The sequence below is a fragment of the Portunus trituberculatus genome, chromosome 24, assembly GCF_017591435.1.
Source record: "Portunus trituberculatus isolate SZX2019 chromosome 24, ASM1759143v1, whole genome shotgun sequence".
Taxonomy (NCBI): domain Eukaryota; kingdom Metazoa; phylum Arthropoda; class Malacostraca; order Decapoda; family Portunidae; genus Portunus; species Portunus trituberculatus.
In genome coordinates this window covers 15222456-15239607 of record NC_059278.1, presented here as the reverse complement: position 1 = coordinate 15239607, position 17152 = coordinate 15222456, and the positions used below count along the sequence as shown (strand labels likewise).

General features: G+C 49.2%; 4 protein-coding genes across 4 annotated transcripts; all 4 read right to left on the bottom strand.

Annotated features, from left to right (window-relative positions):
- Positions 1–4341: 4341 nt before the first annotated feature.
- LOC123508196 (zinc finger protein Xfin-like) lies at positions 4342–6276 on the bottom strand. Its single transcript, XM_045261728.1, has 6 exons — positions 6265–6276; positions 5974–6208; positions 5871–5883; positions 5428–5547; positions 4618–4799; positions 4342–4433 (listed from the first exon to the last, which is right to left on the bottom strand). Exons 1-6 carry the CDS (start codon positions 6274–6276, stop codon positions 4342–4344), a joined length of 654 nt encoding a protein of 217 aa, XP_045117663.1.
- Positions 6277–10848: 4572 nt separating this feature from the next.
- On the bottom strand, positions 10849–11181 carry LOC123508195 (protein krueppel-like). Its single transcript, XM_045261727.1, has one exon. It carries the CDS (start codon positions 11179–11181, stop codon positions 10849–10851), a length of 333 nt encoding a protein of 110 aa, XP_045117662.1.
- A 299-nt stretch (positions 11182–11480) lies between these two features.
- Positions 11481–13413, bottom strand: LOC123508194 (zinc finger protein 771-like). Its single transcript, XM_045261726.1, has 3 exons — positions 13303–13413; positions 12212–12409; positions 11481–11834 (listed from the first exon to the last, which is right to left on the bottom strand). Exons 1-3 carry the CDS (start codon positions 13411–13413, stop codon positions 11481–11483), a joined length of 663 nt encoding a protein of 220 aa, XP_045117661.1.
- A 1615-nt stretch (positions 13414–15028) lies between these two features.
- On the bottom strand, positions 15029–16039 carry LOC123508192 (zinc finger and BTB domain-containing protein 7B-like). Its single transcript, XM_045261725.1, has 3 exons — positions 16009–16039; positions 15801–15916; positions 15029–15595 (listed from the first exon to the last, which is right to left on the bottom strand). The coding sequence occupies exons 1-3, from the start codon at positions 16037–16039 to the stop codon at positions 15029–15031; spliced, it is 714 nt and encodes a 237-aa protein (XP_045117660.1).
- Positions 16040–17152: the final 1113 nt, after the last annotated feature.

The window sequence follows — 17152 nt, the reverse complement described above, 5'->3', positions numbered from 1 at the left end:
GTGGGCCTGTGAGGGGATCGTGTGTATTGAGCAGTGTGTGGCTGAACAGGGCAGCCCATAGCCTCTAGTCATCAGTACCTTTGTCCTGTTTCACCTTTGGACTATTGTTTTGGCAACCTTGGCCCTTAAGCAACACTCTTTTTTAGCATCCTAGGTCCCTCTACGAGCACTTGACTCGATCCACACAGGACTTTTACATTCATCCTAAACATTTTTTTTGGCAATATTACAGTAGAGATACCTAGTAGAGATACCTATCACACTCTATCCTGCAACTTCCTGCAGCAACAAGTGTACTTTGAGATCATAAAACATCCTTCGGGCCAAACAACCCACGTGGCTGTACTGTCAACGCCCTCACGTGTCAAGGCGACAGTCTGACACTGGTCGCCTTGCCTCGTCATTACACTGGCACCTTGCATTCTTCTCGATCTGCATCTTAACATACTTGACCAAAGTGCATCTCACCATTCTAGGCTGTCATATGAAAACAGTCTATCTCCTCTCAGTGGATCGCCACACCTGACGTCACACAACAGTTTTTCAGCCACAGTCCATGTACTACTTGCTTCACGTGACAATGTTCTGCATTGTTTTACAACCTATTTTGATATACGTACGTACACATCAGAACTACCGAGAAAATATTTTGACATGGACTTGCATTAAATTCAATTTCTGCACCTTGAAATGGAAGCTTTTTGTAGGTCATAGAAAAGTTGAACATTTAATATAGTAATACTAAAAAATCCATCTCATGTACTGCACAAGACTGATTATTCTACATTACTTATTACACCTGCGCCTCTTCCGTCCCTCGTCATCAGGTAATCTTATCGCCTACGACCTCCATTGTGGCACAAACGTCTTAACACTTTTACTATTGCATAAACATTATATAAAAAGATCTCATTCTAGAACCTTGTAGCCATAGTTATGGTGAAGACACAGCTGTATGCACTTTGCTATGATACAAACACCTCTGAAGGTCATTGCTATAATTATACACACAATTCTTACCATCAGACAACACAGTTACAAGCTAACCTCAAAATCTTGGCACCTTCCTAAGCAGAACACTAACAAAATAAATTCCTATGAGTTCTAGCACTAATCTTACTGGAAGCTGTAAAAAAGGACATGTGTTTGCACTTGAATATCGGTAAGCTTATCTGGCCTTTGTCATCTGTATTAAAAAACCATCTGCTATAAAAATATAAGAATACTAGTTATTGTCACATCTTGTTCTTTGAAAAATACTGATAAAATACAAATGAAAAACTATACAATAAAAATCATTTGTGCTAGGATCAGCTACACTAGAAAAGAATAAATTAATAAGTTCATAAATTAACACAGAAATATTAGAGGCACACCAGGAACCTCCTCCTCCAGGATAGGAAAGGATGTAAATGCCATGAGTCAGCCCAACCCCCATGCCACACTCCCTCCACATGACACCTGCTTTTGTAACTTTAATACGTACATGAAGGAACATACATGTGTGTGTGCATGTGCATGTGTGTGTGCTTGTGCGTGTACATGTGCGCGTGTGCGTGTACGTGCGTGTGCGTGTGTGTGTGTGTGTGTGTGTGTGTGTGTGGAATCATCAGTGTATCCATTTCCACAGTAACTTTCCACAGGTAAGTCTAAATCTTGTCCAAATCCTAATCAGTGCAGGTAATGAGGTAGCTGGTGGTGATGATTTGTATTGTCAACATCATACTGACTTGTATGGTAAACATTGGGAGTGATACGACTCAATGTGACTAATAATTCCCTTACAAAATGACATGACTCTAATTCCAATGTTGATGATCATGATGTTTACTACTTTTAAAGGTCTGTTCAGGTTAGCAAGGGGTGCAAGATATCCCTCCTGCCTCTGACGAATGCCACTTGTCAACTGATGGATATCCTACTGTGGTTCCTTCTCTCCAAGCTAATGTGAACAGACTAGAGCTAGCTAAACTGTGGCATTTCTCTATAAATATGCCAGTAAAAAATTGAACTCACAAGTTTTTATCAGCACCACTGTAAGCTGTATCCTTTGGAAAACACTTTTTGTGAAATTCTATCCATACATTTCATCTTGACACACATCATGATTCTAACACATCTCATTTATTTTCCTTTGGGCACATTTTCACCTCTCACAGCTACACACAATGCTCCTATCATTATGAAATGCAAGGTTTACATTAAGTGTTCTCAGCCCTATTAGCTGCACTGCTGCATTTTGACTCCCATGTCAAAGAGTCATAAAGGTACACTTCTACATTTCCTACACTAAGTTTTCACCACCAAAAAATTCAGATTACAAACTTTCACACTCACACATCACACAAAGGTACAGTTTGAAAAGGTTAATACTGTCTATCTTTATGGTTGTTTCTTATCACTTCTAACGTGTATTAAGTAATAGTATTCTTGTTATCTTCTATAAAAGTAAGTATGGCCCCACAGACTAGGAAAAGCTTCAGTAAAGACTAACATCACTCACCAGCCAGTACTTCCTTCAGTAAGTTGTTTATGGGTGCCTTGCTTTACTTTGCATCCTAATCAGTTCCCAGTATTCTTCAGGAAGTGATTTCTTTACTTCACATGCACACCAGATCACAGAATTGTGAGAAGAGATGGTTTCTTCACCTTACATGCCCACCAGACAACACTATTCAAAGGGAGTGAATGGTTTCCTTACAGTGCAGGCTTTTCAGAGCCCAGCATTCTTCAGGAAGTGATGGTTTATTTACTGTTCATGCTTATCAAATCTAAGTATTCTCAGGGAAGTGATGGTTTTAGAGTAATCATGGAAACTAGTCTGCAAAACATAACTATCAGCTTTCAGAACACTCATATAAGCACAAGGGATCTCAGTACAAGCTTGATGTCCCTAAAAGCAACTAACATTAACTGACCCAGGCCTGATCAAGATTAACCTGTCTTAGTTCAATCACACCTGCCCGAATCTTAACTAATCTTAACCTAATAAACCCTAAACTTATCAAGACCTAACATACCTAACATTGCAGATAATTCTCAAGTCATTTCTCTAAAAACAAGATTCCCACAATGGTTCAGGCTTAGATTACAAAGATTACTCAATGATAATAAACAGTATAATTCGGAAAGTAATGGCTGGTATGTGAAATAAATCTTACCCAGAATTTTTCACATATTACATTTTTCATACTTTGCCTGTACTGGCATCCAAAGTCTTGATTAATGTTTTGTTAGTATGGATACACTAGTGGGGAAACACGAGGCTCGACATAAGTACCCCTTCCCTCGTTCTGATCCCCTAGGAAAGAGTGTTTAAGTCTCCTTCAGCTCATGAGACAACGCTGCTCTTAAGTATGGTAAGTAACTATATGTATGTACATCATTGACATTCTAGCATGCATAGGTAGTCTGAGGCATGGCAAGTCTTCTCGAAGGTTAGGAAGATGAAATGGGTGAGGCTAGAGAGAGAGAACACAAGAAGGAGTCCAGAGCAGTCAAAGAATTCACATAAGAAGTACAGAACGATCAAGGAACTGTGACCTCCTAAACCCAGTAACTCTATCAAGCCACCCCAAGCCAGGTGACGTGTCACTTAACCCCTTAATCAATAAGTGAACCAATGGGAGCTTTTAAAAATTAGACATCTCTTAAATACATTTGTGGAAAAAGGATTGGCAGATTACATGTAACATTTCATACAAGAACCCCCAAGTAAAGGTCATCTCGTAGCTTCTATTATGTTCTTGTGGTTTTAATGCAGATTTTTTTAGCTGCACTGAGCCCACATTGGCTGATGGTGAAATAAATAAATAAACAGCAGCCTTTGTTTCTCCTAATGGCAATGTTAAAAGAAGACAATGAACAAAGAGTCTCCATGAATGTAAAAATGAAGAAAACTGTCTTTATTTCTCTCAGTCTTAAGTCTTCTAATGACAACAGAAGATGACAATGAGTAACGAGATTTCATAACTAAAGATAAATAGAAAAGTTATTCATTTCCCACAGTCAACTCGTCTCCCAATAATGATAGCTACAGAAGGAAGACAATGAGTGTAGTGACCCCGATGAGCATAATAGTAAATTCTGGCAAGGTTGGGTTAAGTTGTTAGTTTCAATGATATTCTAAATAAAAATCTCTCCTCTGAGTGTTAGAGTAGAATTATGATGGTATTTCAAATCTTTCTTTTCTTAATCTAAAATTACTAATGTTAATGCAGAATCACTAATACATTTTCATCTTTTCAAATCTGAAAGCCTTATGAATGTATGCAGATTGACTAACTTGAACAGTAGAATAAAGAAATACTGTTAAAATCTTACTATTGTCACTGCTGTAGTTCAATTCACCATGAGATCTAGGTACAGCTGAGGACTTAAACCAAAGCTTCCAATGACCTTAGTGCTCATCTGATTTACAAAGATGCTGGTGACTAGACACATAATTCATCATGTTGGCGTACGATAAGGAATACCAGAAATAAACTGTACATTCTAGATCATGGTAACTTATTTTCTTACTTAATTAATGTAATACTTTCATTAGAAGAGCTAAATGAGATGACTGGAAGAGCTTATTAAATTGGGAGAGATTTTTGGAACATATATAACTAGAACTTTCAGGGTACAGCTTAGGAGTAATACTGGTGAGATTTTGGGGGACTAGGATGTGAAGGAGTTCTGAGAGCTTCAGGCCATTACATAAAGAGCTGTAGTGACTTTGGAATAGCTTTAGAGTATTACTGAAAACTTTAGAGAGCATACTGGACCTTGGGAGAGCTTTGGGTACATTACTAAGCCTTTGGGGATATCATTGAGCTTCAGGGGTATTTCAGCTTCACCAGTTAGTTTGTTCGCCTACTGATCTACACAGGCGCCCTTCAAAACTAATCACGCTGGGAACTCTAACACTTATCACGTGCAATTTGAGATCACGAGGACACCAGTGAAAGACTGTGATGGACCAGCAACTCACGGCGACTGATGACCATGGTAACTCGTGGTACTGTTACAAAATATCGTGGTACTGTTACAAAATATACGGTATGTTACCAATTCAACACTGTTTATCTACATAGCTCACTGATATTTTGATGTTTCGGTACAAAGTGATGGACAGGCTACTTACTTTGGTGCTTCTCTCCCAGTTGTAAGTAACACGATGAATTAATTTGTTGCAGTGGTGAGATTTTTTTTTTTTTTCTAAATAATGAAGACGCACCAACACTCCCTAAAATGTAAACAACACCACGTGCTCCTGCCAAGTGCCAACTGCCAAGCGCTCAGTCTCGTGGTCAACTCTGCGTAAACAAATACTTGCGGTGATTCTCTCCTCAAATATAACACTACTACATAACATGCTGATCTAGCACACAAAATATGGCCAACATGTGATTATCAAGTCGTGTTGTATTTAGTTCAGAATACCACGCTGTCTCTTTGTTTGGAGTTGGGCAGTGGCGCAGGACAGTACCACGTGACTGTGTGACGTAACGAGAGCGTATGTACTGCATTGTGACTGTCTTTGATGACTGGATGGCACGGCTACTGTAATGCACCACAGACTCAGACTAGGCTACTTCTAAATATCATGTGAAGCTCTTACAAAAATGAGCAGATAATTAGATATCTTCAAGATTCAAATATGTGTTCGACTATGCTGTGTGTGTGTGTGTGTGTGTGTGTGTGTGTGAAGCTAATTGAGCGACGGGCGAGGCTATGATTTGCCTGTGGTTGGAGGAGTGTGGGTGAGGGCAGCTAAGCAAAGTAGGAATGCTTGGCAAGTGATGGTAGGTGACAAGGTTAATGGAGGAGGAGGAGGAGTGAGCATGGTGGTGATGGTGTGACCTCTTCAATATTACCAAACTAACCTAAGAACACTACCTGTCGGGGAAGACACTGGCCCCCGGAGAGTAACAAAAACTTAACACATAGTCAGTTGGGTGCCGGGGACGAGCGCTCAGAAGGGCGGACCGAGCGACACGATCCCCGGGGGCTCGGTGAGGATGGCGTGCAGGGACTGGGACAAGTTGTGCTTCATCACGTGCCTCTTGAGGACGTCCTTGCGAGCGAAGGCCTTGGAACACACGGGGCAGGAGTAAGGGCGGTAGTTGGCTTGCGAGGCTAGATGGCGCTGCAGGTTGGAACGATTACTGAAGGATTTGTCACAGCAGCGGCACCGCAGGCTGAACCGCACCGTCTCACAGTCCTGTAACAAAACACATCGTTACTGCCACATCACCTCTGCCCTCCACCTGTACTTACTTCCCGGAACATCCCACGGCTTGTCATTCATAGAAATTAAGCTTACTTTAGTTGAAGGGGGAGGAAATGATGAAATAATGAAGCTGTCTTATTTTTTTCGTATAAATTAATCAGAGCAAACATTGACTGTCACTCACCACTTCATGAGAACCTTTCACTCTGCACTCAGTTGGTTGTTGTTTCTGGTAAATGAAAGCAGTAATGATTCATCAGCTTTTATTGATGAACAACACAGTGGCAGCAAGACGCGGCCACTCCACAAGAAAAACCCGCTGACGTGCCAAGATACGGCGTGCAAAACTTATAGATCAACACAAACAGGGCTGTGCAAAACTTATCTTACTGGAAATGTGATGAGAAGATATAAGATAAAACCTTTACCTACGTCCAATACTGTCGTTGTGCCTTAACGGAATATATTGATAAAATATAATTAACAATCACCTACTACGAGGGAACAAACCTGAATCTCCACACGAGGCAGGAGGATGAAGAATAAAATAGAGGTAGACAATCACTGAAAGCAACATGAGGAGTGACGGTGCACGAGTGAGGTAACAAACAGAGACAACAACTGTGATCTGACACACTGCGTTCAGCGTTCACTTTGATTATAAACCCACGTAAACACTTCATATAAATATAACTAGTGAAAGCCTATCATCATAGAAGCTAACTTCCTTTGGTCAAGTTGAGGTTACAAAACAATTGATCATCACTGAGGGAGCAGTAAGTGGGGGAGAGGAATGGGGGCGGCTCGGGAGGGGGGAAGGGCTAGTGGGGTCCCCCCAGCAAGAGAGGACCAAGGTGGCGGGCCTCGCACCGCGCCTGGTGGTACTTGAACTGGTCCTTGCGGTGGAAGGATTTGCCGCAGGCGGTGCAGCGGAGGCGGTGTGCGGTAGGGAGGTGACCCTGGCAGTGGCGGATCATGGACTCAGGGTAGGAGAAGGTCTTGCCGCAGAGAGGGCACACCGTGTCCGAGCCGCACACCAGGCGCGCCACGCGACGCGGAGACACCCCCTGAACCAACAGCGTCTGCAACACACCCCAACCAGGTTAGTACCAGTCACCACCACCTCAACCACCACCACCACCACCACCACCATGCGCCCACCTCCACCACGGGCCCTGGGCCCGAACTCCCGGCACTATTAAAGCAGGTCAACAAATAAGGAACACAGATCACACTTTGGTGAGCCACAGCACAGGTTGAGGTGTGACGTGTATGACATTTGGAGCCGCTCGTCACACTTGGTTCGCGTCCACGGAGGGACTGGTCACGCAAGTAATAAGGCAGCTGTCTGCCCGCTGCATAATACTGATTTGTTTCTTAATGCATAGATGCACACCAGTGCATAGTTATGTACAATGTGTAGGAATATATCGTTATCTTCAAAATACTGTACCACCTTTGTTCTTTGATCCCACAAGTGTTCTCTGGAAGCCTAAGTTAACAACACATGGTCCCTTGATACACGGCTTTCTTTCTCCTTAAAGCTGACGGTAAATGCGGCGCCGACACGGAAGCCGGTGCCGTGCCTGGCGGCGGCGCTCCCGGTGCTTCAGGCCAGCAGCCGGCAGCGGTCACACCCACAGCGCTGCTCGGGGCTGGCCGCGTCCCTGGTGCTCACACGCGCACACAGCTCACGGCGCGTTACGCTCACAGAATCCAGGGAAGACGCAGAGCGGGAAGACAGACCATCATGCCGAACTAGAATGCTGTGTCATCCCAGGCGGCGGCAGTGGGGGCATGCGCGGCCTGTTGCTCGGCCGAGAGGTGCGGCTCCCGCGACACCCTGCCCCCACGGCCCCCCGCAGGCGGGTGGCGATGACGCAGCATGTGGTGATTTAAATTCGACCGATCGCCAGTCCGGTAGGGGCAATGAGGGCACGCAAAGGGCTTTTCCCCGGTGTGAGTTCGTAGGTGCGTAGCCAAGTAAGTGCGGGCGGTCACGTTGCCACACACCGGGCACGCCACGCGGCGCCCTGACCCCAGCTCGCGTCCTGCCGCCCCACCAGACACCGCCCGCCCACCATCCAGAAAGGTCACGTCCTCCTGCGCGCTCCTGCTGAGTGCCGCCATGTACGCCCTCTGGAAAGAGCAAGAGTTTGAGGTGTGGCGGGGCTGGCGCGGGCAGGGCGACCCACACATACAACACTCGCATACGCCTCGACCAAGCTGCTTACCGTCAGGAATCTGAGTCTGATAGGCCAGGCAGTCAGTCCCTTGGAGGATGAGTCCAAAACAGGGGAGGGACAGACTACCTTTCACGCAGCAGGACCCTCGCCACTCATGTTGATGTGAACACTACAGGGCCCAGGACACCTGCACCACCCACCCCTTCACCCAACCACCACCACTCCACGGACGCCACCGGTGCTTCAGGGAATGTGGTGATGATGGTGATGACAAAGTGAAAGTCTCCGGGAATGACAGATATTATACAGCACATTCTTTATTCAGCCGAAACACACACAGAAGAAGAAATAGATATAAATAACAGGACAAAATAAACAACCTTTTGAATGCACTTCCTAAGCACTGCATGGCCTCTTCCAAAACACAGAACAAAAATACCATAACCCTCTACAAAAACACAAGCGGATGACCCCCAAATATGACTAATACAGGTCCCTTCCCTCCTCCACCCCCCCCCAGCAGGAAGAAGTAACAGTAGTAGCAGTTGTAGTATTTTGTAATAGGAGTAACAGTAATAATAGTATCGTTCATCACAACACGTTCTTTCCGGGCAGTAATATCAACTCCAAACACTGATGGTCGAGAGTAAAAATCCCTCTAGTGAAGCCTGGTTAATCCCACACGCAGGTAGAGTACAAAAAAGGACGGCACAATGAGGATTATTCAGGATTATATGCTTTTTTTTGTTCATCACAGTCATACTCTTCTTGGACCCACCAACTCTTGTTACGGCACGGCTATTTGTTTGTGTGTGTGTATGTGTGTGTGTGTGTGTGTGTGTGTGTGTGTGTGTGTGTGTGTGTGTGTGTGTGTGTGTGTGTGTGTGTGTGTGTGTGTGTGTTTACTGGAGGATTAATCTCTCTCTCTCTCTCTCTCTCTCTCTCTCTCTCTCTCTCTCTCTGTGAATGTCAGACAAATAGTCAAAAAGCGTGTGCGAGGTCTCTCTCTCTCTCTCTCTCTCTCTCTCTCTCTCTCTCTCTCTCTCTCTCTCTCTCTCTCTCTCAGCATTACAATAATAGTTACAGTCACGCGTGTTGTTCCAGTGGTTTGTTGTTGTTGTTGTTGTTGTTGTTGTTGTCGTTACAGTGTAATGTTATTGGTTTCTACGTCCCTCCAGCCTCCTCACTTCCTCTATTATCACTATTTCTATGTATAATTTGATTTGCACAACCTAGAAACTGTCCAAAAGGTGCGCTGCCTTGAAGTGTGCCCTTTCCTTGCTTGTGTGTGTGTGTGTGTGTGTGTGTGTGTGTGTGTGTGTGTGTGTGTGTGTGTGTGTGTGTGTGTGTGTGTGTGTGTGTGTGCGCGGGCGGCGGCGCGAGGGCGGGCTGGCTACATCTGCAGGGCGGGCTGGTCGGGGTGCACGCTGGTGTAGTGGCGCCGCAGGTTGGATCTGTCGCCGGTGCGGTAGCTACAATTCGGGCACCCGTACAACTTCTCCCCGGTGTGGGTGCGGATGTGGCGCTGCAGGTTCGCGCGGCTCACACTGGACCCGCAGATGTGGCACTCGGTCCTGGGTGCAGTTCGGCGCAGGTCGTCCGCAGCCACCCGCATGGCCAGCCGCACGTCCTCCCACGCCCCCGCCCACGCCCGCAGCCCGCCACCACCACCTTCCACGCCCAGCAACATCTCAGAAAACAGGCCAGCCACACCCTGTAACACCAGAAACACAGTCTCACTCCTGCATCCCCAGGCTAGGGAGATGAAAAGTTGTGTAAGTCTGATAACATCTTTTCCTTTCGCCTCCAACACTGATAACATCTCAATCCCTCTCCCCCCTCACACCACACAAGCCCTCCCTCACCAAGGTGGCACTAAGATGATTACAGGTAACTTCCGGAACCAATCTCTCCAATATCCCGACTTTTTTTTTCATGTTTGAATTTTAGAATAATTTCCACAATGAACCTTAAACCACAAAGGAACCAACACCATGACCTGTTCATAAGCACCCTAATTAGCGTACAGGTAGCGAGCGGCCCTCACAGGTGCAAGGATGAGTCACAGGCACGTCTAAAACCAATATATGTCTCATGTTTATTAATAAGCCATCACTGTACAAAGATAAAACCATTCCAAGATATCGAATGGCATGTGTTGTATCTGGATCAAAAAAAAAAAAATACAATCCCTTATATGGAAAGCTGTCCAAGCCATGCCACGAGAGGAAGGAAAGAACAGTGAAGAGTAACACAGTGTTCCTCCACGGACACCACCACGGACCAGTCAGCACCACCACCACCACCTCAACAATCCCCACACGCCCACACTAATCCACGCCTGCAACACAACTTCCTGAGGATGACAGGCAACGCACACACCGCCGCCTGAGCCACAGTGCCACACAGAGCCAAACGTGAGCCACGGTGCACGGGACGGGAGCTTCACGCCGCGGAGTCCCGGGGCGAGGTAGTGAGGCTGAGCTGGTCCGGGGGGTGAGGCGTCCTGACGTGGCGCGCCAGGTGGCTGCGGTCCCCCGTGCGGAAGGGGCAGCGGGAGCACTTGAAGGGCTTCTCCCCTGTGTGGACCCTGATGTGCTTCTGCAGATCGGCGGCAAAGGTGAAGCGCTTGCCGCACTGGCCGCAGGGGTGCTGGGGGTTGGAGGCCTGCCTATGGTAGTCCAGGTGGCGCTTGAACCTCTGCTCATTGGCCACCAGTTTGAAGCACAAGGGACACATCCATTCCTCCGCCCCGCCCCGTGGCTGCTCCATCGCCATGGCCACCAGAGGGATCGGGGAACCCACCTCCTCCTGTCCCCTGGTCCATGTTCTAGTACAGTAGTCCGCGCGGCGTCCTTCCTCCCCGCATACAGATAAATACGCGTATTGGCCTAGAGCCTGGGGGTTGAGCTGCCTTGCTCCGCCAGCCTGTAAGGAGACAAGACAAGCAGCTTATCAAGGGTGTTTGCATGCCACGGGCCGCCCCGCGCACACCCTCGCCCTCCATTCACTCTACTCAGTACACTCGTGTGTTACTAATGGCGGCAGCCGCTACTCCGCGCTGACCCCTGACGGCCTTACGGGGGCGGCGGCGGTGACGGGTGGTGCCTACGGCGGTGCTTCACCAGACTGCTGCGGTCTGCGAACCTGAAGGGACAGTAATGGCACGTGTAGGGCCTTTCCCCAGTGTGTGTGCGCTCGTGCTTCTCCAGGTCTTTACGGTACGCGAAGGACTTGTGGCAGGTTTGGCAGGTGAACTGAGGGTTGGAGGCGCGGCGGCAATACTCGAGGTGGCTCCTGAACCTGCCGCGGTTGTGGAGGACACGGCCGCAGAGGGGACACTGCAGCATCTCCACCCGGTCAAGATAATACACGGGAGTTATGCCGCTCCCCTTTACCACCCTCCCCGCGTCCAGCCTGACCACCCCAGCCTGAAACAAGAGGACACGCACCCTTATCAACTGTCTCCATGTTATCCTGGCACACCCACACACTCCCGTCCTCCCTCACTCACTAGGACTCACTCACGCCCTTCACCCGCCCAACACAACACTACTACAGTACCTTCCCAGGGACACACACACAGAGAACCCGGAGTCAAAAGCATAAAGGAAAAAGTACTGGACTTAAGGTGAGGGGGGCAGCAACAGCAACAGCAGCAGCACCAACACCTGACAGGCACAAGAGAGTGAGAAACAACCGCCAACACCAACGCACAGGCGACGCTCGGTTACTGCTGGGGGTGCGGGAGTGTGTGTGTCTCCCGGGGCTGGTGGTGGAGCTGGTGGTGGTGGTGGTGGCGACGGACGTGCTTAGAGAGGCTTGAGCGATCCCCCGTTCGGAAAGGACAGACGGGACAGAGGAAGGGCTTTTCTCCTGTGTGAGTTCTGAGGTGTTTCTGGTAATCATAGCGGGTGGTGGAGGTCTTCCCGCACCAGCAGCAGCGGTAAGGTGAGTCTACCTGGCCGTGGAAGCGGTACTCACGCCGGGGGAGAGGAAGGAGGCCCTGTAATGAGAGAAAGTGAGCCTCTTTTGTAGCCTTCGAATTCTCCCCACCACCACCACCACCACCACCACTAATCCATGGGCATCATCACCACAACAGCCACACCAAACAGAGCACCAGTATACTGTGTCGATCACTCATTTGCGTCAGCCTAGCAGCGACCGCCACACCACCACCACAGACAAGCTTCCTTTCACGGCACACCACATCGAGGCACTAAAGAAAAAGGAGGATTCATTTCTTTCTAAACTGCTGGACGATGCATACTTTTATTACCATCATTGTTCACTCATCTTCATCTATTTGTTTATCTATCAATGAGTGAGGCAAGGAGTGAAAGGACAACACACTCACTTGTCATATCTTTATTCAAAAAGGAGAGAGAGAAAAAAAACTTGGTCCTACAAACAAACAAATCGTACACAATTAATGACAAATTAAGACGCGAACGTAAGGAAGACAATAAAATCAATTACACCAATCACAGCAGAGTAGGCAAGCCGTCCCCCCCATCTTCCACCCCTGCCACACCCAGAGCTGCTCCTCTCCCTCCCTCTCCTCCCATTCCGGTCCCAGCCAAGCCTACACCAAACTCAGCTGAAGTTACGCCCTTGACTCCCTCCCCTCCTTCCTCCCTCCCTCCCTCTAGCAGCCAGCCACACCCTAGTACCACTGTTTAGGCCTCTCCCCGCCCTGTCTATGCCTCTACGCCCCTCTTAACCCTATGTAAGCCTTTCCCTACCCTATCTGCGCCTCCTCACCCTGCTTATACTCTTCCCCACCTTGTCTAAATGTCTCTCAGTTCAAGTCTCTCTGTCTATGCCTCTCACCGCCCTGTGTACGGCCTCCCTGTGACGTTAGGGCGGTGGCTGCTTCCCCCTGTGCTTGTTGACAATGTGGCTCTTGAGGTTCCACTTGTAGGAGGCTCTGAAGGGGCAGTAGGGGCATTGGTGCTCCTTCTCCGCCAGGTGGCACTTCATATGACGCTCGTAATAGTAACGCATCCCGAATTTTTTGTGACACACCGGGCATGACCAGATCTGGCAAGCACTGAGTCTGCGTGCCCATGCCTGCCTCTCTGCCTCATTTATGCCCCCTACTCCTCCTGCTCCTGTTCCTCCTCCTCCTCCTCCTCCTCCTCCTCCTGTTCCTGAGGGTCCTAGCACATTCGTTCTTCCTCTTCCTGCTCCTCCTAACACGTTTATACCGCCTCCTACCCCTACTCCTCCTGAACCTGACCCTCCTCCTCCTACTCCTGCACTACTTGCTCCCACCTGTTCTAACACGCACATACTTCCTTCTCCTCCTCCTACTCCTCCTCCTCCGCCCTCCGCAGGGAACACAGATGCCACCCACTGCAAAGAAATAACAGCATCTTAGCTACGGATCCTCACACGCTTCCTCCTCCTCCATCATATCCACACACCACCCCACCACCCTTCCACCCTCCTTCCAACTGCGCCTATCATGCCTCCACTAGACCACTCCCCCCCTCAGTGTTACTCCCACCCCACCCACAAAGTAGATATGAAGTAAAATCAATATTGAAAACGAATGAACAGACTATGAGATGTATTCGATATCGACACCCGCCCTGTACATGGCATATCCACACGGTAAGATGCCTGTTGTCCGAATTCGCTTCTAAGTAAAGTGTATCCGCATCTCGTGGTATACCTGCACGTTAATATATCCGCATACGTATCCATAATCGACACCCTTCTGCCTTCTGTTACACGATACATCTCAAGTTTTATTTAATTACTTTTCTTAATATAGAATGTAAAATCTGGTTCGTAAACTATGACTACTAATATATCACTAGTTGCAATCATCACCAGAAGAATACGAGCAATAATAATAATAGTGATGACGACAATAATAATAATAATAATAATAATAATAATAATAATAATAATAATAATAATAATAATAATAATAACAACAACAACAATGGCGACACCGGTAGTGGCGGTAAAAGCAGTCTTGGCTCTACAGAGGAGTGAATCAAGCGTGTTCATGGTGTTTCTGGTATAACACACACACACACACACACACACACACACACACACACACACACACACACACACACACACACACACACACACACACACAAAAAAAAAAAAAAAAAAAAAAAAAAAGCGTCGCCTGCAGAAGAATCACCTCGCTACTAGTCACGAGTCACCAGTTCACCAGTTCAGTTCACCGGTCTTGTCATCACTCCTGGTCCTCCCTCCTCCCTCCTCCCTCCCGGTGCCCCCAGTAGTCTATGGCACGTCAAGCGTTAAATTAATAATAAATAAACATAGCCATGCGTGCCCTCCTGTGCTGTCTTCTATGAGACGAACTCTTCTTGTATAATATCACGACTAGTCTGCTTCCCCTCCCCCCACACCACACAGCGGCAGTTAGAGCCCCTCCCTACCACCAGCCCCGTCACTCACGCGTCGCCACAATCACCACAATCCAATCAATTCAACGTAAATACAGAACAAGTGACGTCAGAGTCTGGGATGACGCGTCTCGGCCGTCACAGCGCCACACACGAGGCCAGGACACAGCGACGTGTGTTTCTGTGCAGCCACACGCCTGGCGGTAGCGGAGGACTCGGCGCGCGACTCAGCCTATGAACCTGCTGTCCGGGTTGCCATTCCAGGGCGGCGGTTGACTCCCGGCGGCGCTGGTGGAGGGCAGGTAAAGCTTGTGCACGGACTTAAGGTGCACGTTGAGATTGGAGCGCTGCGCTGAACGGTACGAGCACAGGTGACACAGGAACGGCTTCTCCCCGGTGTGCGTGCGCATGTGTTTCTCAAACTCTGAGCGAAAGAGCACCACGCGGCCACAGACGGGGCAGTTGAGAGGGTTGCTGGCCCGCCGCTGGGGTCGCGGCGGCGTCGCGGCCATTATGACGCTAACGAGCCCCGCGGGGTTCGGAGATGAGATGGAAGCCAGGTCCGAGGAGGAGGAAGAGGAGAGGCCTACCACCCCCAGGTTACTGGAGAGGGCGGCCAGGCTGGGGTAAGACTGCACGCCCAGGTACGGGTGGCCGTGACTGACACCCTGGCTGCCCCCCGCCTCGCCCTCCCCCGGCGCGCCGCCAACCCTCTCGCTGGGCTCCGACTTGACGCGTGCGGGCGGAGAACACGACTGGTCTCTCAGGAGGAGCTGCTCCAGCGGGGACACCTCCTGCAACGACAACACCAGGTGTCAGTGGTCGCCGGGTACCACCTCACCTCACGTGTTCTCTGTAAAATGCTGTGCTGTGGCTCTGTCGCCCCACATCCTCCCTGTGTGTGTGTGTGTGTGTGTGTGTGTGTGTGTGTGTGTGTGTGTGTGTGTGTGTGTGTGTGTGTGTGTGTGTGTTACCCGCCCCTCCTCCCACCATCCACACGACGTCTCCTTCTCCTTCTGTAGCTTGGAAAGTGTGCACGTAATTTCCACGGCGTCCCCGCCCCTGCAAGACACATCCCCAGCTGGCGCCTCCACCCACATGGAAGTTATGGGGAGCTGCAGGCAACCCTGGTGTGGACACTCAAACTCGTATCGATATAAAAATTTTATTTACATTTTGCAGCAAAACTACACACTAATAAACGCACGAGACGCCGGCATGAGATGGACAGTCGTCATCGCCTGACACAAGCCACTGGGTACTGAGATGGGTGAGTGCTGGACACTGGCTACCGAGGCGCCTCCTTGGTGAGAGCAGCCTCTTTCTACTGGGAGTGTGATGTGGGGCCCGGAGCGTCTGCCGGGGCCTGCGGCAGGTGCGGCGGCGGTGAGATGGGCGGCAGGCCCGAGGAGGCGAGGTGCGTGCGGTGGTGCAGCTTCATATGGTACTTGACCTGCTTGGCACGCTTGAAGGAGGCCGCGCACACGGGGCACGAGAAGGGTTTCTCCTCGCGGTGCACCACATAGTGCTCCACCAGGTGGTGCTTCAGCTTGAAGGCCTTGCCGCACACCGAGCATGTGTGGCGCCTCTCGCCCGCACCCCGCAACGCGCCTCGCTCACAGCGCCGCCCCCACGGAGAGCCCAGGTCCGACGGAACCGCCGCCGGCGACGCCGAGTGCTGCCAGTACGACACCGGGAGGACCATGGCCACCGACTCCAAGCCCCCACCACCACCACCATCACCACCACCACCACCACGCCTCGCCACGTTCATCTGAAACACACACACAGGCGCCAGTTAGGTGCGACCACCACCACCACCATCACAACCACAACCACAACCACCACCACCACCGCCATGACAACCATCACCACAACCACCACCACCAATACCACCACCACCATCACAATCACCATCACCACCAACACCGCATCCACACCCACCAGCATCACTCAGATATAATTAATCTCAAAACTTAAGGAAGAAGAAGGAACCAACAGCAGTTCAAACTTTGTTTTCTGGTGTTGAGCACAAAACGCCGCACAGCGCCCCTCCCTCCCCTGCCCTGGAAGACTCGCAGCACACCTCCGGGAAGGACGAGCGCCACCAGCCACACACCATCAATGCGCCATCCTGTCTCCCACCTCACACCCATGCACGTCTCTTCTTTCCTACGCCCACCCTGCACACTCAGCTTCAGCGACTATGACAACCAAGTGAAACCAAGAACTCTCCACTCCTGACGGTCCGCCTCACTCCAACGTGTGCGAGGCTGAGCACAGCACCAGCAACCAATAACAAGACACACAACACCTCCACATCACCAGACTCAACACAATGCTGCTAGGCT